This window comes from Biomphalaria glabrata, chromosome 1 (assembly GCF_947242115.1).
Source record: "Biomphalaria glabrata chromosome 1, xgBioGlab47.1, whole genome shotgun sequence".
NCBI classification, from domain to species: Eukaryota; Metazoa; Mollusca; class Gastropoda; family Planorbidae; genus Biomphalaria; species Biomphalaria glabrata.
Window position 1 is genome coordinate 60,322,312 of NC_074711.1, and position 19,705 is coordinate 60,342,016.

The 19,705-nt window shown below is 35.5% G+C and overlaps 1 protein-coding gene and 1 long non-coding RNA gene across 3 annotated transcripts; one reads left to right on the forward strand and one right to left on the reverse strand.

Moving 5' to 3' along the window:
- The first annotated feature begins 4,762 nt into the window (after window positions 1-4,762).
- Window positions 4,763-12,870, forward strand: LOC106064726 (INO80 complex subunit C-like). Of its 2 annotated transcripts, none has more exons than XM_013223336.2 (5): window positions 4,763-4,913; window positions 10,323-10,601; window positions 11,409-11,517; window positions 12,165-12,232; window positions 12,683-12,870. In XM_013223336.2, the coding sequence occupies exons 1-5, from the start codon at window positions 4,830-4,832 to the stop codon at window positions 12,812-12,814; spliced, it is 672 nt and encodes a 223-aa protein (XP_013078790.2). In that variant the 5' UTR covers window positions 4,763-4,829; the 3' UTR covers window positions 12,815-12,870. The 2 variants fall into 2 exon arrangements, with proteins under 2 accessions (XP_013078790.2, XP_055861332.1); XM_056005357.1 differs by lacking the exon at window positions 4,763-4,913 and adding an exon at window positions 6,787-6,837.
- Window positions 12,871-14,380: 1,510 nt separating this feature from the next.
- Window positions 14,381-14,851, reverse strand: LOC129926938 (uncharacterized). Its single transcript, XR_008778653.1, has 2 exons — window positions 14,696-14,851; window positions 14,381-14,598 (listed from the first exon to the last, which is right to left on the reverse strand). It is a non-coding gene; the product is annotated as an uncharacterized LOC129926938 (long non-coding RNA).
- Between the last annotated feature and the right edge of the window lie 4,854 nt (window positions 14,852-19,705).

Consider the following 19,705-nt stretch of genomic DNA (forward strand, 5'->3'; position numbering starts at 1 on the left):
CGTATACAAATTGTGTGAATTCTATACTAAAATTCGTCCGCCCCCCCCCCCTTCGGGTGGGGGCGATCGCCCCTACCGCCCCCCCCCCCCTGGATCCGCCAGTGCCTTGTTCTTGATTTCTTGGAGTTACTCTTCTTTCCCTTTTCTTGGGTTTTCACGTGTTCGCTCCTGGTTCCTTATTGTGTTTCCGTTCCTTGACTTGCGCCTAATGTTCCATTTCGATATGATTCTCTATTTTAATCGAATGAGATCTCTCGCTTTCTCCTGCCTAACTCGCTCGTCTTTGTAGATCAAAACTTTGGTTTAAGTCTTTACAGTCACGAGGCCAAGGCGTGGCCTTCGTGATTGTGTACTGTCTTGAATTGTCTTAACCCTTGTCAATTTTAAAGGGCGATCACTGTTTTTTTTAATTTGGAGTACTAGCTTTTTTAATTATATGGTTACAGGGTCTTTAAATATATAAAAAGGATCATTTGGGATATATATCTATACACACGCATACACACTCGCATACACATATTTATATATATATATATTCCCTTTTCTTTAAGTTAATGGACAATCTTGGTATTTTTATTTAGCGCTATATTGTTTCACTTTACATTCAATAATTTTCTTTAAAATGTGATGTAATAATACTTTACCTCGTAGTTTATTATGGTAGACATTTTGTAGGTAGGTATTCCAAATATGGTTTCTATATTATGATAAAATAATTACATTGATGTCTCTTAGTTTTTTAGCGGCCCCCAAAAGGGGAAAAGACGCTATTAGTTTTGTGCGAAATGTCTGTCCGTCCGTCCCATTTAGATCTCGTAAACTACAAAAGATATTGAAAATCCGACATCACAGTATTTTAGACCATTCAAAGTTCTGATGCAACGGCTACTTTTTTTTTCTGAAAGCGAAAAATCGAATTTTTAAAATCAGTTATGCAAGCAGTTTTTTTTTAAAGAGAAAAAGCTAATTAGTATGCATTATAAGTTAGACCGAAATTAAAACGAATAGTAATCTTGTAAACTTCATTTTCGTTTATTTTATTGAAACAGAGAGCGAACGGCATAGTTAGGCCAGGAGAGGCGCGGTAGTTGAGCGGTAAAGCGTTTGGCTTTCGAACCGGGTTCGAATCCTGGTGAAGATTGGGATTTTCAACTTCGGAATCCTTAGGCGCCTCTGAGTTCACTCAGCTCCAATGGGTACCTGATATTAGTTCGGGAAAAGTAAAGGCAGTTGGTCGTTGTGCTGGCTACATGACACCCTCGTTAACCGTAGGCCACAAAAACAGATGAACTTTACATCATCTGCCCTATAGACCACAAGGTCTGAAAGGGGAACTAGTTAGGCCAGGTTCACATCTAACTTTGCATTCTCTTGCACCTATCCTTTGATCTGCTGTACCGTTGGGGCACTACACAAGATCTGTAAACCTTCTTCTCCATTCTTATCTCTCATTTGTCTTTGATATAATTTCATTTGGATGTTCTTTCTGAAAATATTGAAGCCTGCCTGGGTGGACCACTTCGGGGGCCGATTTTGAGTTTGTGTTTCCACACAAACTGTCTTTGTAATCTTGTTATTTATGGCTTTAGGTACTTTATTAAAGAAAATAGCAGTATTTACTTGTGCACAGGTTTGACTGTTTGCGTCAATAATATCTTCTAAAGTTTTTTTTGCTTCCTCAACCAACTCACATTCACTAAATAATTGTTTCTCTGGGTTTTGGTTTTCCTTTTTACAAATTACACAGGTATATTTGGACCCTGTTGTAGTTGAGAGTCTTCCTTTTATTGGGGTCATCCCGAAGAGTAATCTGTAGGCCACTTCTCGTGCTTTGGGTGTTATGTATTTGTTGTGTAAATGCGTGAATGTGTCTGTCCAGTTGGTTGGTTTAACCCCTAACTCCCTGACCCACTTTATCCTAACTTCTAGGTTTTCTTTCAACTTCTCTCTGAGTATAGTGTGTATTGTTTTTGAGCCGTGGTGTGTTATGTTTTCATTGCTGGGTAGGTGTCTTGTGAGTGATCTGTAGAATGGATGTGTATGGTTACCAAAATGATGGGGTGTGTTGTTTTGAATGGGGAGGAGTTTGTTTAGTCTAAGTCCAAAATAATATAATACTAAGGGGAAGTTATTGGGAGACTTTACTACTTTCCCTACAAATTTTATTCTAAGGGTTTTGATTTTTGTGTGATTGTCTTGTAAGCCTATACCTCCTTCTTTTTTGTCATACTAGGTGAAATTTTAATACTAAACCATCACTTGCCCTAGCACAGCCAAGGGCGTTTTGAGTTTAAAGCCCCCTACCAGGGGGTTTTGAGTTTGAAACCCCCACCAAGGGGTTTTGAGTTTGAAACCCATACCAGGGGGCTTTGAGTTTAAAACCCCCTACCAGGGGTTTTGAGTTTAAAAACCCCTACCAGGGGTTTTGCATTTAAATCCTCCTCTTATATAAAACAAAAAAAAAATGCAAACGACAAACCCAAAATTCCAAGAGCACATCTAGGGAAGATTTTGATTTTGAACCCCTCTCCAAAATTTACGATAAACCCCTCTTCAATATAAAAAAAGCAAATTACACACTCAAAATTGTATGAGCGTAGCCAAAGGGGGTTTTGAGTTTAAACCTCTCTTCAGCTGGGTTTGAAGCTAAAAATACCTCTTCAATATAAAAAAAAAGCAAATTATGCACTCAAAATGCTATGAGCATAGCAAAAGTTGATTTTTTTTTAGTTTAATTCCCCCGGTGGGGTTTGAAGGTAAAAAATAAGTCTTCAAAATAAAAAATAAAAAAATTTCGCTATCAAAATGCTATGAACGTAGCCAAGCCTATTGGGTGTTTTGAGTTTAAATTTCCCTTCAGAGGGGTTTGATGCTAAAAAATACCTCTTCAATATAAAAAAAAGCAAATTATGAGTTTCAACCCCTCTCCTCCAGATGGCTTTTTTGTAAATTTAAAGCCCCTCAAGATAGTTTTGAGGTTTAAAATCCCCCAACAGATAATTTTGACGATGAAACTTCCCTTTTCGATATAACATCAAAAGTAAAATAGTCACCTAATTCCAAGATCGTAGTCAAGAGAAGTTACACGTGTCTACCAGTGGCTGGGCTCTATTAATAAAGTGCAATGAAATTGAAAAGCACTAAATGTGGCTCTACAAAGACAAATTTTAGGAGTCAGTTATAGAGATCGGGTCTAAATTTTAAAAATCCTATGCCGAAATGGGAGTCGACCCCTTAGTAAGGTTGTGACAGAGCGTCGCATGAGGTTTGCAGGACATGTTCTCCGACAAAATGAATTACGCATAATAAGAGTTGCGAAGACATCCTAGTACAACTTGGCGCCACTCTTTCGTGGAGGTCCTCAGAGCAGGTGAGAAAAGCTTTAGACATTGCCAGTGACAGAATTTTTGTGGAAACAGCTTTGCCAGCAAATGCGCCGAACGGCGCTGGAGGGTCTAAGTCATTAAAAATAGCACATTACGTTTTTGAAATAAAACTTTTAAATAGCAAAATAATGCACTTTAGGTACCTCAGAATAAGCACTTAGTTGGCTTTCAATACCAGAAATAATGCTTCGCGGCTGGGCTCCGCCACGCGCTAGGGGAGCTCTCAGCGCTCCCCCAGACCCCTTGCTTCCAAGGGCGAAGAGTCTACAATTTTTTCACTAACTCCAGGGGGGGGGGGGGGGAGAGAAAAAATCGCCCCCCCCCCCCCGAAAAAAATCCTGTTTACGCCCATACTAGCTACAATGTTATTTATGTTTTAGGTAAGGAAATGAAGCCATTTTCTGGCGTGTATAAAAAAGATGAAAGTAAAATATCCTATTAATTAATGTAAATACTAGTTCCACGGGCATCTAATTAAATAGTCTCAGGTCAAATTAATTTCGTTTTTGTAACTTTTCTTACATATGGCCTGCGACTCGAGTGTCGAATATTAAAATGATTTGCAATGCGAATTAGGTCGGACATAGCTGGTTTATGACATTTGAACTGCATCATGTCTTGATATCAGGGTTTTAGGTACAAACATTGGTAAAGCCATATTGTAATATTTGGTTGTGCCTCAAACATAATGCTTTGACTTGTTACAAATTATAAATCCTACTTTGCACAAATAGATTGCAAGAAACTATAATAAAATTATTTTTGGAAATCTTGCACTGGAGCTTGCGTAATATTCATCTTTGTATCAAATAATATATTAGTAGGCTATTGAATCGAATCAGACGAATCTACAGCAATACAAAGTTTATACATTTGAATATGATATTATATGTTATTAAAGTTTTTTTCCGTTAGCAAGATGAGCTAATAAGATCAATTTCTATTTTATTTTCTGCATTTTCTTAGGATCATAGACATAAATAAATATAGACTGGCCGATTAAAGAGTTTTATGAAACGAAAATTAATGAATTGCAATTTTGTGTACTTTATTATACAGCATTTATGAGCAGTATAAAAGTTATGTATTCATCTCATCTATTTCAGCCATAACCTATATAAGTTATATAAGTATTACAATAGTTTTGTTTAATCTCTAAGAATGAAATCCGAATACAATAGATATACATGTTTTCAAGTTACATGAAGCTACTTCTTTTTTCCAGTCTATATTTATTTATGTCTATGCTTAGGATTTAATGCACCTTAGATTAATTCCGGCGTAGGCCTTTGTGTTCGTTACTCCAATAGCACCTAGATATCCATATTTAGGCTTAGAGAATAGGTTTGGAAAACACTGCCCTATATTATCTCAGTGCACAAATAATTTGTCTCTTGTAGTTTCGGTGTCCAATTCCCAATTTTTAGCATTCATTGTTTCAAAATGGCGTCTGTCAGAAAATCGTCTAGGTCGAAGAGCTATATAAACACTGATTCACCTTTCGCAAAGAGATTAAAAACAAATAGTGTATGCTAAAATAAAAGTTAACAAAACATAGAATCCAAGTGCTTTAGTTTTAGCCTGTTTCTGTACAGTCTATTTATTACTCGAGAATTTAGTCTTTTTTTTTATAATTCAAATTCAATTGAATTGTCTTTAGACTTTAGAATTACTTCAGTTAGATTACTACTAGAATTCTAGTACTAGATTCTAACTAGATCTACATAAATTAGATAGAATAAGAATCTATAATTTTAATTAGTATAAGTATAATGACTATATTAATAATATAGAATAGTATATCGAGGAGGCTTTTATAGTTTGAGTTTGAACACCCCATCGAATTCTCCTTTTTGAACGGGTCGCTTTTTTTTGTTTGTAATTCATTTGTTTTTATGTTTGGAGCTAAAAACGACGTTTCGGGACTGCGCATGTCCAATTTTAGATAAGTTCCAGTAATTTTGTTCCGTTTTTCCAAAGCAGATGGCAGTTATTTAGATTCTCGGTAACCATGTATGTTAAGCTGTTGTTTTAACCTCCCCCGGCAATTCATACCCATATAAGGGATGAAGGCTATATCATGAGCCTGTTTGATCGTAGGCTGATGGGCATATCAAAATAAGCTTCCAAACATCTTTAGAAAGACATTCCAATCACATTTATACCATTAGCTGTTAAATAAAATTAAAAAAGGGGGTGTCCAAACAAATAATAATGAATTCAGCTCATTCTCCTTTTTGAACACTGCAAAATCGTATTAAGAAATATTATTGGGATTAATAAATCTATGATTTTTTTCAATGAATAAACATGACCTAGATAGAGATATCTAGAATATATAACTTATGAATGAAAGAAAAAGTGTGGGCTGCTAATTTGAAGCCAGAGACCATGCCCACTGCATGTGATCACGCAAGATAAGCTGGCGGTGAGGAGAGGTATACACTCAGCGAGTAGTGTCACAAACTATCCAACAGGCAGTGGAGGGAAGGGGGAGAGAGTCATGAAAAGAATTATAAGCATCTATGGGAGGGAGGGGATGTTAAGGTTTCACAAAACGAACATCCAAATTATGAAAACAAGAAGAGGGTCCTTGGATGGGAGTTAAAAGAAAGACAGAGAGAAAATACAAGTAGCCTAGTAGAAAATATCATGTTTATTAAATTAAAATAATTAATTTATAGCTCTATAATCTATATAAATTTATTTCTGTCTGTTTCTACACATATATCTAGATTATATAGGTATTTAAATAAATAAACTGTATACGATATATATATATATAATTTATATAAATATAAAGAGAGAAAGAGAGAGAGTATATGAGGAAATAGACTATAAATACATATTGCAAAATTGAATCTACTTCTTTTACTACAATCTAAATAATTTTTAAGTAACACCGATATAATTTATTAGCAATTACATAGTGGTGTTCAACACCGGTGCTCACTGTTCAACTAAAGGAGAAAGCCCAAAAACTGCGTTCAAAATAGGAGCATGAAGTGACCTAATTTATTTTAAAATAAAATCTTGACTATGGGTGGTAAAACAAAGGAACACAGCTGTTTTTATAGTCCTTTAGTTGCAGAATAAGAATCTGCTTTCAGTTTTTTTGTAAGTTAAACCTTCACCAAATAAAAAAATAAAATAAAAAATTGACCTAGTTCCCGAAAGTCGGTGTTCAGTTATAAGAATCTACCATAACTATATACTCTATATAGAATAATATAGATCTACTAGAGTTAACTAGAGGCCTAGGCCTAGTTGCCTAGACCCTCTGCCTCTAGGCTCTAGAGATCTAGAATTTAGATATATGTGAAAATCCGTAAGACTGGAAGTTAAAAAATGGTGTCAAATTTTGAGATCGTTTTTTTTTTACTTTCTGTACATAGGCCCTTAATTGAAATTGATTATGATTTTAAATCCATTGAAATCATGGCTAAAAGAGGTGAATATGGATACATTTTATATTGAGGAACACTTTTTTCATGTGGACTTTAAAAAAAATGTGTATTTTCTTACTTTTTTTTTACTTGAAAGTATATGTATTTTTCTTTTTACTGATACTCATTTCAGGTAACATTTTAGAAGCTGATTTTTTTTGTACTAATAGAAAATATATCTGGCCATATTTCTGCTAAGTTTTATCACGATAACTTTATTTCTTCAATTGTTATCGTTTATATAAATTTGCACTGCTCCCTATGGGATTTTTTATTTTTTACTTTTTTTGAAAACTAAACTATTTTATGACTTAAATCTTGCCTAGGCTAGTAGATATAGCAATTATGTATAGGTCTAAAAAGCTTTTAAAGAGTTTAATTTATTTCTTCTAATTTTTTTTATAATTTTAAAGCGCATTTAAAAAATATTGTTTCAGACAATTTTGATCCCACTTTTAAAATATTTGGTTATTTTCTGCCATCACAAAGCCGCCATTTTGTCCACACCCCTTGACATTTCTTGTAGCTTTAGACCCGATTTTATAATTGTTTATTTCATCGATATTTACATTCTAAACAAGTGAAGTTCATAAATATAAATGAAATCAGATTTGTGAGCTAGAAATTTACTACGAATACTAGATCTACTATTAAATTTCTTATTTAATAAGTAGATCCATCGTCTATGCAACTCAATTCCAACTTTTTAACATTTTGAGCGGGGGGGGGGGGGGTGTCTCGCGGGCTGAGCGAGCTAGACGTTCTCATCTTCATTGTTCCATATCAACCAATGTTAGGTCAAAACGCCACAAAAAAAATCATAACTTTCTAACTGTTTAACCTACATTCATAATTTATACACCATTGGAAAGTTCTTTCAAAGTATTTAAATGATGTACTAACGAAAAATTGTTTTTTCAAAGATAATCTTTTTATTTTACTCCCTATAGAATTAGAATCCACTAAATTGAGTAAAATAAATCAATAATAGTAGGCCTAAATAGTACAGTAGTATTTCTACCTATAATATATAGATGTACACATGTACACAGCATTATTATTTTTTGAAATGGTTAAATATTGTTTTAATTATTCCAATTCAATATAATATATATATGATTTGATATATAGATACTATAAAGTAGAAAGTAAGGCGTATGTATGTATGTTTGGAATAGAAATAAAAACAGCTTGACCAATCTTGATAAAACTTGGCAGAAATGTTCCTTGGGTACTAACCTAGACCGTAGTGTATGTATTGTAGCCCTAAAACAAACTTAAGACCCTCAAAAAAAAGTTGACCAACTCTATTAAAGGTATAGTATTATATGGATCTAGGCTTTGTTTACAATGTTGACATGAGAAAAGATCGAAAGGATTTAGATCTAGATCTAATTTTAAGAACTACACTTTGCACATATAATATAGTTTTTTACTTTGACACATGAAAATACAAAATATAGTCTATTGATTTCATTATTTAATAAAATTAACCTTCAAATTTATGTTTTAGAAGCATTTTTACATAAATTCGTTCCATATCTCTGCGAATTCAGAACGTCCTGACTTACTTATAATACTGTTACATATTTCTGAATCTTCTGGCTAAATGTACTAGTAGGCACACAAATAAAAACACTGCAAAGAACTTGACGACTCAACTTTCAGCTTTATATAACTTAATTGAATACTAACTATAACAATTCGTCACTGTAACATGTAGCGTATACGTCTTACATCGACTGTAACGGCTCAAGTCCACTCTCTTTTACTGTCTCGCACAGTAGACAACAGTAACGACGACTGTACTGACTCTTTTCACATTAACTCTCTGGTTTATATAGAGTCCCTAATCGCTCATCCAATATTGCAAAAACACTGCTAGTATCCTCTGGAACAACACGGGAGGAAAACATCACATCCTGTCGTTGTTTATACATGTCGATTCCAGAGAACACCTGCTGCAGTGTCATTACGCCGAGGTCACACATAGTGACCTCTAACTGTCACTTCATTTGTAACATCCTGTCGTTGTTTATACATGTCGAGTCCAGAGAACACCTGCTGTAGTGTCATCTCGCCGAGGTCACACATAGTGACCTCTAACTGTCACTGTTCATTTGTAACACTGCCCTTCGTAGATCTGTTCGTCCTCTGGAACAACACGTGAGGGCACGTCACATCCTGTCTTTGTTTACACGCATAGATTCCAGAGAACACTCGGTGCTGTGTCATCTCGCCGGGGTCACACATAGTGACCTCTACCTGTCACTGTTCATTCGTAACAATACCATTCATTTTACAAATTGGGTAAACCTGTTTTAATTGTACTTTATATCCTATTCATCTATCCCTCCTTTCATTTTTAATAGATATGAATGTATCAGCTTCGGGTAAACCCATTTTCTCAAAACTAATTTTATTTTCGTAGTGAAAGAAAAAAACTTGAAAGGATCATTAGCTAAGTTTAACATACATCTAAATCCATTCCACTAGTATATACAATAAGAAAAAAAATCTTACTAGTTATCTACAAAGTTAGTACCTCGATCTAGATTACGTCAAAATTTAGATTTTTGTATAATGATAATCTAGCCTAGTATTTGAGTATCAAAAGCTTCTAAATAAAGATTTGTACCATCTATATCTAGATCTACATTTAATCTAGTGATAATGGCACTCAACTCAGTGGTGGAGGTAGTAAAATTAGAATTACAATTCTAAATTAATAGATATCTAATTCTTATATATATAACTTATTGAAGTTATTCTGGGCTAGTAGTACTATTATCTGTTTAGTATTATATATATCTCCGTAATTATTTTCCATGTTTTGACAGTATTGTTCATTTTTCACATTTGTACATTCTACCCTTTTATGAATAAACTACTTCAATAGCATTTTTGTTTATTGTCATATAATCAGAAAACGTTACTTTTGGTATAGAATTATAAAAGAAAGCATGCTCTTTTTATATAACACAAATACACCTTTATAAAACAAAAAACTAATTTAATTTAATGGGGTCAAATCAACAATGGTATCGTTAATTAGGAGAATGTGTTAAATATATATATATATATATATATATATATAAGGTAGTTCAATAAAAAATTAAAAGTCATAAAACACTAAAAAAACCTATATGGTTGAAAAGGATTTGGAAAAATAATTTCAACGGTACTAAATTTATCATTGTATGACAAGTGGAAAGGGAGATATTAATTTTTATTTGTGATCTGGATAGTCTTGATTTTTGTTATCCTAAGTCATTTCAAGCTCACTACCGAAAGTTGAATCAAAGTTTAAACTCAACTCTTGTTAGGTGGCTAAGCCATAGCCAAGCAGTATTTTTCTTTCAGAAATGAGAATTTTTATCTTTTATATACTGGCCCAAAACTCTTGCAAAAATTATTAAGAAATTTATGTGTAAAGAAATAAGAAATAAACTTTATCATTGATTTTTTGTTTATTATTATTTTATTTCAGCCATCATTATTGCCAACACCAGTGACTGTTGTAGAAGAAAATGAAAGTTTTACAATACCAGATGCAGAGGATGCAGAACTTATAGTAGAGGAAGTGGTGGTAACTGAAGATGTCAATACTTGTATCGAAGATTCCCAGCCATTGTCAGATAGTCTAAATGACTCTCTAACACTTGTTCAGACCACGATCTCTGCCCCTGGTGGACAGTTGCTGTCTGAAGACACCACAGACTTTGACCGGCCCAGCTCAGCATTTATTTTCAAAGATCCTAACTTTGTGGTAAGTTAATGTGAAAAATCAGTCAAAAAATTGAAACACTAACACACATATTTCAACTGTCATTCAAAATCATATAACTAAGATGGTAATTTTAATAATACACAACATAGGGTACCACTGATTTCCTCATCACAGCTATAAAATAGTGCTGTGACAAAAACACCCGTCTACAGAAAGAACACATTTTTTTTTTTTTTGCATTCCAGGCACCACCAATCTGCACGGTATCAAACTCACAACTTGATTTCCTCATTTTGACTCTACAAACAATACCATAGCAAAAGCAACTATCTACGGACAGAAAATGAACTTATTTATATTTCAAGCTTCACCCATCTGCATAGGATCAACAGCCAACACAAATGAAATATGATAAAATTTGAACCCCTTTTTTCCCTTGTCACATCCAATCACCTTATTGTTTTACAGATATCCTGCATTTTTGCATCAGCATATCAGCCTTGATAGTTAACAACAACATCTGTCAGATGGGATGACTGAAAGCCTATTTCACGTTAACTGTCTATTATTGTCTATTTCATTTGTTGTAGATTTTAAATGCCTTAAGGACTACATTTTGTGTTTTTACTTTGGTCCAGCAGGGATTCCTATTTGTATGTCTATTTTATTTTATTTTACACTTGCTTGGAAAGACAACACTCTATTGATATAACCTTAACAAAACATATAATTTATTTATTGTTTATTAAAATATTTTCTCTTTCTTAGGATCAGAATTTTTTTTTAATATAAAAAATTAATAATTTATGCACATCTTAGATTTTGATTTGTTTCATTTGTTTTCAGCATTCAAGTAAAGGTATTGGTGGCAATAAGAGAATCAGAGTTTGGAAAAATTTGAAGCAAATTGTTACTGCCGAGAGAGCTTTACCTTGGGGTCCAGATGCTGTGACCTGTAAGCAATTTAATAAAAAAATTGCCTCCCCTTGCTTTATTTATCTAAATTCTAACCCAATGTTCCCTTCCCCAGACAAATATAATGAGGTGAAAGTGTAAATGGGATAAATGGTTATAGTAAATGTGAGTGTAGTTTAAAATACTTATGATGCGAACTTTAGAGAGTATCTTCTGATGGTTGACATGCCAGTAAACTATAAGTAGACACTGATCTGCTGCACTGTATCACAACTTAGGATTGTGAGTATAGTCTTTATACTTTATAACAGGAAGTAGTTTTGGTCCTGACAAAAATTGTCACCTTATATTAAAAGACACATTACTGTATTCATCCTTGTGTATTATGCTATAAAAAAGCTGAAAGAATGTAAGTACAGGAGGCTGAAAAAATTGTGGAAAAAGCTGGTTAGGCTAAGCCTAGAAGCTTGTAATGAGAAGTAATCACTTTAAAGAAACTGCTTCTACCTTCAATTTATAAATTGCAACTTAACTGTGTACAGTTTCATTTAGCTTAATTTTTAAAGTCAACAATGAACATTAGAAAGTTGTATTTGTGTTATTGCTATTACATTTTTCAGTTTTCTATTGTCTTTTCCCTTGAGCAATTATGTGTTGTTTTTTTCTTTACTCTTTGTGCTTTTTCAGATGGTTCCATTGATGCGCCACCATCATTTAGACCAGCCAAAAAATATTCTGACATATCAGGTCTAGAGGTGAGACATATTTTGATATATATATTTTTTTATCATGCCATCACTATATAATTGTTATTCATCATTGTAGTGAGAGGGGTGGGGGGAGTTGATGTGATAATTCTGTTCCATAGGATGTTGCTATGATACTGATTTGAATCCAGAGTGCTAAAGCTACAAACTAGGCAGGACAAATTCGTACACATGTTCCTTCTTCCTAGTTACCATTAGAGAATGGAATGGGTTGCCTCAATCAGCCAGGAAAACCAAAACAGCATAATTTAAATTTGTGATTAACATACATAATTGCCTGCTTAATTGAAGTAACATCTGTAATTCATAATTCATTTGTAATTCATAAGAATTTAAATAATAAAAGTTGGAACTTTTGAATTGTCAAGTAACAGTAGACCTATGCCAGAATTTATCATTTTCTTATAAGTTGCCTACATATTGATTTTTATTTTTTAGGCCAAGTATACAGACCCACAGACAAAAATGCGATTTAGCAATGCAGATGAGTTCAGAAGGGTGAAACTCCTACCCAGTGATATTATAGCTGGGTGTCTTCAACTGCGGAAAGCCAACACATTGATTCCATAAAAGTTTCTCTTGTTTGTTTTATTTGTTAAAGAAATGAGTAAAAATTTAATTATATACACTTGAAGTCAATCTCTTCTATTTGTATGTTTGTTCTTGTGATGTTTATACAATCTTTTTCTACATTACTTTACTATTCCTCTATTCAGCTTGCTAATTCATTTCAAAAATGGCTTTAACGATTTCCCTAGAAATTTGACTTATGATGTATATTGATCGGAAAAGAATTAGTAACTATTTGGCCACACTGAGAAAACTCTAGCTTAACCATTATAATTTTTCAGTTTTCTATCATTAAAGCCGTTTTCAAGATCCGTGTCTAAGTTCAATCCTGCTGTATTTTTTTATGTTTTTTGATGGCATGATAAGGTTGCAACCTGAAAAAAGAAATTGTAACAAAATAATTGTAGCTTATAATGCATCCAAAAGCTTCTGTATAGCAAGTTTCAATTAATAGAGTTACTTCCCTTGCTCTTACCATTTGTGTTTTTCTCTATTCTACATGTTGCAGTGTGGTGATTAAGTTTATTTTGGTGATAGTCTACCTTGAATGCCTTAGTGATAGTAAAATTATTTCGAGCATATCAAGACCCAACTTAACAACCTACTTCCATATCATGTTCTCGCTACTCACTGAAGAAATGCGGATTAGCCTACATCTAGACCAGATCGTAGATAGAGCAACAAGAGTTACAACAACTATTGGTGAAAAATCCTCAGCTTTCCAATATTAGTAAAACTAATTATTAGACCTTTTAGAATTAGTCAATGTTAGTCCGTATGCGCTGTGGAAGTGTTTTTCATGTCCATAAAGTTGGCAACCTGGTGAAGAAATGGATAAGTTGTCCAGCGCCGCGCTTTCCATTCAGAGAATCTTTGGAGTCAGAACATCTCTAGATGCAACAACGTGGTGAAGAAATGGATAAGTTGTCCAGAGCGCTTTCCATTCAGAGAATCTTTGGAGTGAGAACATCTCTAGATGCAACAACGTGGTGAAGAAATGGATAAGTTGTCCAGAGCGCTTTCCATTCAGAGAATCTTTGGAGTGAGAACATCTCTAGATGCAACAACGTGGTGAAGAAATGGATAAGTTGTCCAGCGCCGCGCTTTCCATTCAGAGAATCTTTGGAGTCAGAACATCTCTAGATGCAACAACGTTCTCATCATCTCTTGGTGTTTAGTAATTTTTTTTTTACATTTGTATTTGACATTTCTTGACAACTCGAACCATGAAGCTAAATGAATAAAAAATTGTATTTGACAGTTCATGCTGAAAAGGATTTCTGGGTAGGCGCCTATATGATAGAAGGAGAATCTAATAATTGGTCCACAGTCTGACAGAACTGATCTTAACATAAGTGTCTAAATGATTCGAACCCTCCAAAATTGTACCAACTGAAATTATCCTAACATTTTATCTATTGCTATGTCCAAGCTTCAGTCTGTCATGGATGTTTTAATTGACTATATATAAGTGTCAGGGTTATGTTAAGGCCTTATCTCGTTTGCCCGGGCCCCTGACATTCAACCAGGCACCTTCGTGCTTACAATAAATAAATGACTCACTGGTAACAATATAAATATTTAATGATATAAATATAAATATGATGACAAACTAATGGAGTAATGACATTGAATTTGGAACATATTAATACTGTCAATTTATTAATTAAACAATAATTCTACACCTTGCTATCCCACAACGTACACATTAATGTTCGAAACCACAACACAACACACTGCTGTCTCTAGTCACCAGCGTAGACTTCCAATCCCAAACTAACTCCCTGTAAAGACAAAGTAAAGACAAACTAAAAAGGTCTAGTAGACTATCACTATGGCATCGAAACAACTGCGAAACGCAGTTATGCCTTAGATACTCACCCTAAACAGGGGAACACAGAAGAATCTCAACAAACGTTACACCAGCAGAACAAAAACACTCCATTAACTTACAAGCAAGGCAACAAAAAGAAAGTGCGTTCAAAAATAGTGCACTTAATACACATTGGTGCTAGAATGCCATAATCTACGCACCGACAATAAGCATGCACACAATTACACAAGATGTGACTCAAGCTGTGAAATTAAAAGAAAATCGAAACATCTGTATTATCGATGCCATTCAAACACATTGCGGTAATTTTATTTTAGCGCGCGCACACCTCCACTCACTGGAAATTGCAGACGATAAAACTGACAGTAAATCGCAGACAATGTATTTCACATTTACATTGTAAGGTTTGGTGCTTTAGTTTAGTTAAATATATGTGTTTAACACTTGGTTCACGAGAGAACACAGGTGTTGCGTATGTAAGTTAAACACTAAGTCCATGATAGAAACTAGGTGTGTTAGAATTGTAAGGACATTCCTATATAGGTAGGCTGCGGTAGGCATATTAGAATATGTACCGGTATCTCATGTTTAGGTCCCCTCAACCCAAGAAAACTGAAAGAGACTACAACAGACGTGAGATTTATAAGTAACGAATTTTCACATTTTGATTAGAGCTACATCTTTAGTAAAATCATAAAATGTAGATACCGGTACCCTTCTTGGTACACGCACTAGCTAGGTGTTGTGTATGTTAAACACTGGGTCTACGCACTAGCTAGGTGTTGTGTATGTTAAACACTGGGTCTACGCACTAGCCAGGTGTTGTGTATGTTAAACACTGGGTCTACGCACTAGCTAGGTGTTGTGTATGTTAAACACTGGGTCTACGCACTAGCCAGGTGTTGTGTATGTTAAACACTGGGTCTACGCACTAGCCAGGTGTTGTGTATGTTAAACACTGGGTCTACGCACTAGCCAGGTGTTGTGTATGCCCGGGTACGCTATTCTGCCTCAACGTGGCACTCGGGTGGAAACGATCATTTGAGGAAGTGATTGGGCTAAATGAATAGCAAAACAAAACTCCTGTGGGAGTATCCAATGGAATGCGAGAGCTTTCCCATTGCACGGTGCGAAGTTGAAAGAGAGCTTCCACGTCCCTGTCGATAATCCATGCGCCGTTCCTCAAGGGAACGTTACACTAATGGCGAGTCCTGCACGGTTAGCTTGGTACAACATAGGAAAATGGCGGAGGTTCCCGGTGTACTCGGCCTTCGGCCATGCATTCTAGTCCATGCGCCCGGAGTGCCATATATGTTGGAAATAGCAATGCTTTACATAGGCATTGACTTGAATCTCTTCCAAACAGAACGGTTTGTTCAAGCAGGCTTACATAGGCATTGACTTGGATCTCTTCCAAACAGAACGGTTTGTTCAAGCAGGTTTACATAGGCATTGACTTGGATCTCTTCCAAACAGAACGGTTTGTTCAAGCAGGCCTACATAGGCATTGACTTGGATCTCTTCCAAACAGAACGGTTTGTTCAAGCAGGCTTACATAGGCATTGACTTGGATCTCTTCCAAACAGAACGGTTTGTTCAAGCAGGCTTACATAGGCATTGACTTGGATCTCTTCCAAACAGAACGGTTTGTTCAAGCAGGCTTACATAGGCATTGACTTGGATCTCTTCCAAACAGAACGGTTTGTTCAAGCAGGCTTACATAGGCATTGACTTGGATCTCTTCCAAACAGAATGGACTTGGATCTCTTCCAAACAGAACGGTTTGTTCAAACAGGCTTACATAGGCATTGACTTGGATCTCTTCCAAACAGAACGGACTTGGATCTCTTCCAAACAGAACGGTTTGTTCAAGCAGGCTTACATAGGCATTGACTTGGATCTCTTCCAAACAGAACGGTTTGTTCAAGCAGGCTTACATAGGCATTGACTTGGATCTCTTCCAAACAGAACGGTTTGTTCAAGCAGGCTTACATAGGCATTGACTTGGATCTCTTCCAAACAGAATGGACTTGGATCTCTTCCAAACAGAACGGTTAGTTCAAGCAGGCTTACATAGGCATTGACTTGGATCTCTTCCAAACATAACGGTTTGTTCAAGCAGGCTTACATAGGCATTGACTTGGGTCTCTTCCAAACAGAACGGTTTCTTCAAGCAGGCTTACATAGGCATTGACTTGGATCTCTTCCAAACAGAACGGACTTGGATCTCTTCCAAACAGAACGGTTTGTTCAAGCAGGCTTACATAGGCATTGACTTGGATCTCTTCCAAACATAACGGTTTGTTCAAGCAGGCTTACATAGGCATTGACTTGGATCTCTCCCAAACAGAATGGTTTGTTCAAGCAGGCTTACAAGTCTAGAGCTCTGAGAGTCTTCGGCTTAGCTCTTTTGGCAATCAAACGGTGTTGTGTGTGTGCCTCACTTAATGGAATATATTTTATGGCTTCATTTTATTATTTTCTTAGCTACAGTTCTACTTATCATTTAATCGGAGCCCAAGCTTAACAAACTGCTACATCTCTCCTAGAGGACTCTCTCGTAGAAGGATACTGTGAGGATATATGTTTGAGGGCCAGATGACAAGGATGTCTTGATGTGATGGTGTGATTGTGTTGATCAGATAATGCGTTTATTGATGTTCTAATTTTGTACAGTTCTCTCTATTTAAACAATGACTGACCACTCAAACAATATCATGATACCAGAGGTTCAAAAGTAAACTATAAATTCAAAACTGAGATCCTTAAAAAATAAATACAAAGATATTATTCTGGAACTAAGAATCACTCTAACAATGTACACACTGTACAATACAATTTAATTAAACACATTTACTACCATCGATCAAGCTCCTGGACATATACATTAATCAAGTCAAGTATATAATTGCAATAAAAATGCCACAATCGTGGTTCTGAACATAATATAGTTGTTCTTTTTAAATGACTAAAGTATCATTAAAATCATATTTTTTGTTATCATTTTTTCCAAACAAAAAACAAAACAAAAAGCTTCTATTGTATGACAAATGTTGTACAGAGGATTGGCAGTCTCACAAAACAGTTTGTGGTATAATTGTAGCCTACTGCGAGGCTCTAATCTCTTCATGCCATGAATCAATATTTTCTATTTCCTCTCTGTAATCGCCTCTTCTCTATTTGGCTGAGACCCATGTCACACCTCCAACATAATCTCGGGACTATTAAACAGCACTGCACAGCAGCACCCTATAACAATGGCGAGTGCTCTTCTGTGAAAGACTGCAAATAACTAACCGAATGTAGCGTCTCTATGCCTCTGTTCCTATCACCTTAGGCCAGGGCCGGGCACAAATAGGATGATCAATCAATCAGTTAATCAATAATTCATATGAAGATAAGCTTTAATACAAGAGAAAATCAGAAGACGTAGTATTGGGGGGGGGGCATTTTCATATATTTAATCTTTTTGGTGTATCCGGTGTAGTAACTTTAGACTTTCAAAAGAATTGAATTACTCGCGTGCACCATTATTTGGCAATGAAGAATCTTTCTGTGTTTGTGCTTGCAAGAAATACCTAATTGTATATTTAGTTGGCAGTAGCGACCTTTCAATATAGCTTTCTTGATATTTTGTTTTTGTCTATATAGTTCAAAATATGGCCGTATCATTTCTCTGAGGTTTTTATTTTGTTCTTTTGTGTCATTTTCCCATAACCATTTCTCTTCTTTTTCTCTCTCAGTGTCAATCTATTTCATTGCCCTTAAGAATATTAACAAGAAAAACACACAAAATACTTATTTAAAAAAAGACAATAGGCCTACCTCTTGTATACAATTTATATAGCGATTATTTTGATCTGAATAACTAACGAATGTAAGACAAGATACAAATAAACAAGCAAACAGAAACATAGTTTACCCTCCCCCCTTCAAGAGAAAAAAATCTTGTTAAGCGAATATATACATCTACTAGACTTTATATATATGGCTCCTTTTGTCTCGAAAGGCAATGGATGCGCCCAAATGAGTCACAGGTTTTGGCTTAATCTTGAGACGGGGCAGAATCTGGTGTGGCTAATCAAGCCAATTCTAGAACGGCAGACTTTGCCACAATTCGTACATGTGTATGCCTCTGATTTAGGGCTAGCAGACATGGCAGCTTTCTTTTTATTCCTCTTGATTAAAGCCGCTTCAATTCTTTTGTTCTCAGCAAGGGTTGTCCCAGCACGCACAGTCTGTCTCCATGCACTCCGGTCTTTGGCTATGTTTTCCCACATACTTTCGCTGATGCCTGAGGCACTCATGTCTCGCTTGCAGACATCTCTATATGTTAGTCTTGGGCGGCCCTTGGGTCTGACTCCTTCCACAAGCTCAGCATATAAGATATCTTTCGGGATTCTACCATCTGGCATGCGGGTGACATGTCCGAGCCAGCGTAATCTTCTTTGTGTCAGGAGAGCATACATGCTGTTCATATTGGCCAATCTCAAAACTTCCTGATTGGAGACATGGTCCCTCCATTATGCGTCTCAGGCAGCGCAAGTGGAAACTATTCAATCTGTGCTCTTGGTACATGTATGTTGACCAGCTTTCACTGCCATAAAGGAGAATGCTCACAACACAGGCGTTGTAGACTAGGATTTTGGTCGCTGTGGTCAATTTACCATTTTCCCAGACGCGCTTGGAGAGTTTTGCCAATGCTGTGGTAGCTTTTCCTATCCTTTTTGTCAGCTCGATGTCTAAGTCTAGGTTACTGACAATTGTTGAAACCAAGAAGGTAAATTCCTGCACCACTGAAAGGGTGTGGACTTTATAATATTCTAATGATAGGCCTTTAGAGTTAGACCTGGATGACGATAGGCAAAATGTTCCTGAACATTAATTTATTAAAAACTTACATAATACAATCACAGACCTATATACACTATACTATATCTAGATAGGAAACACAGCCAAATTTTGTATCAGATCGTTATGTACGTAATTCCGTAACTCTTTTTCTAGCTTCAAGGGCAGTCGCCTTATGAATCTTGGAAATCGTTCTTCTATCTCAG

Excerpts from the sequence above, each read along its gene's own strand:
- LOC106064726 (XM_013223336.2), top strand. The coding sequence starts at position 4,830 with ATGGCGTCTGTCAGAAAATCGTCTAGGTCGAAGAGCTATATAAACACT. Across the intron at positions 4,914-10,322 it reads AGAGATTAAAAACAAATAGT|CCATCATTATTGCCAACACC; the intron begins GTATGCTAAAAT and ends ATTTTATTTCAG. Across the intron at positions 12,233-12,682 it reads CTGACATATCAGGTCTAGAG|GCCAAGTATACAGACCCACA; the intron begins GTGAGACATATT and ends TTTATTTTTTAG.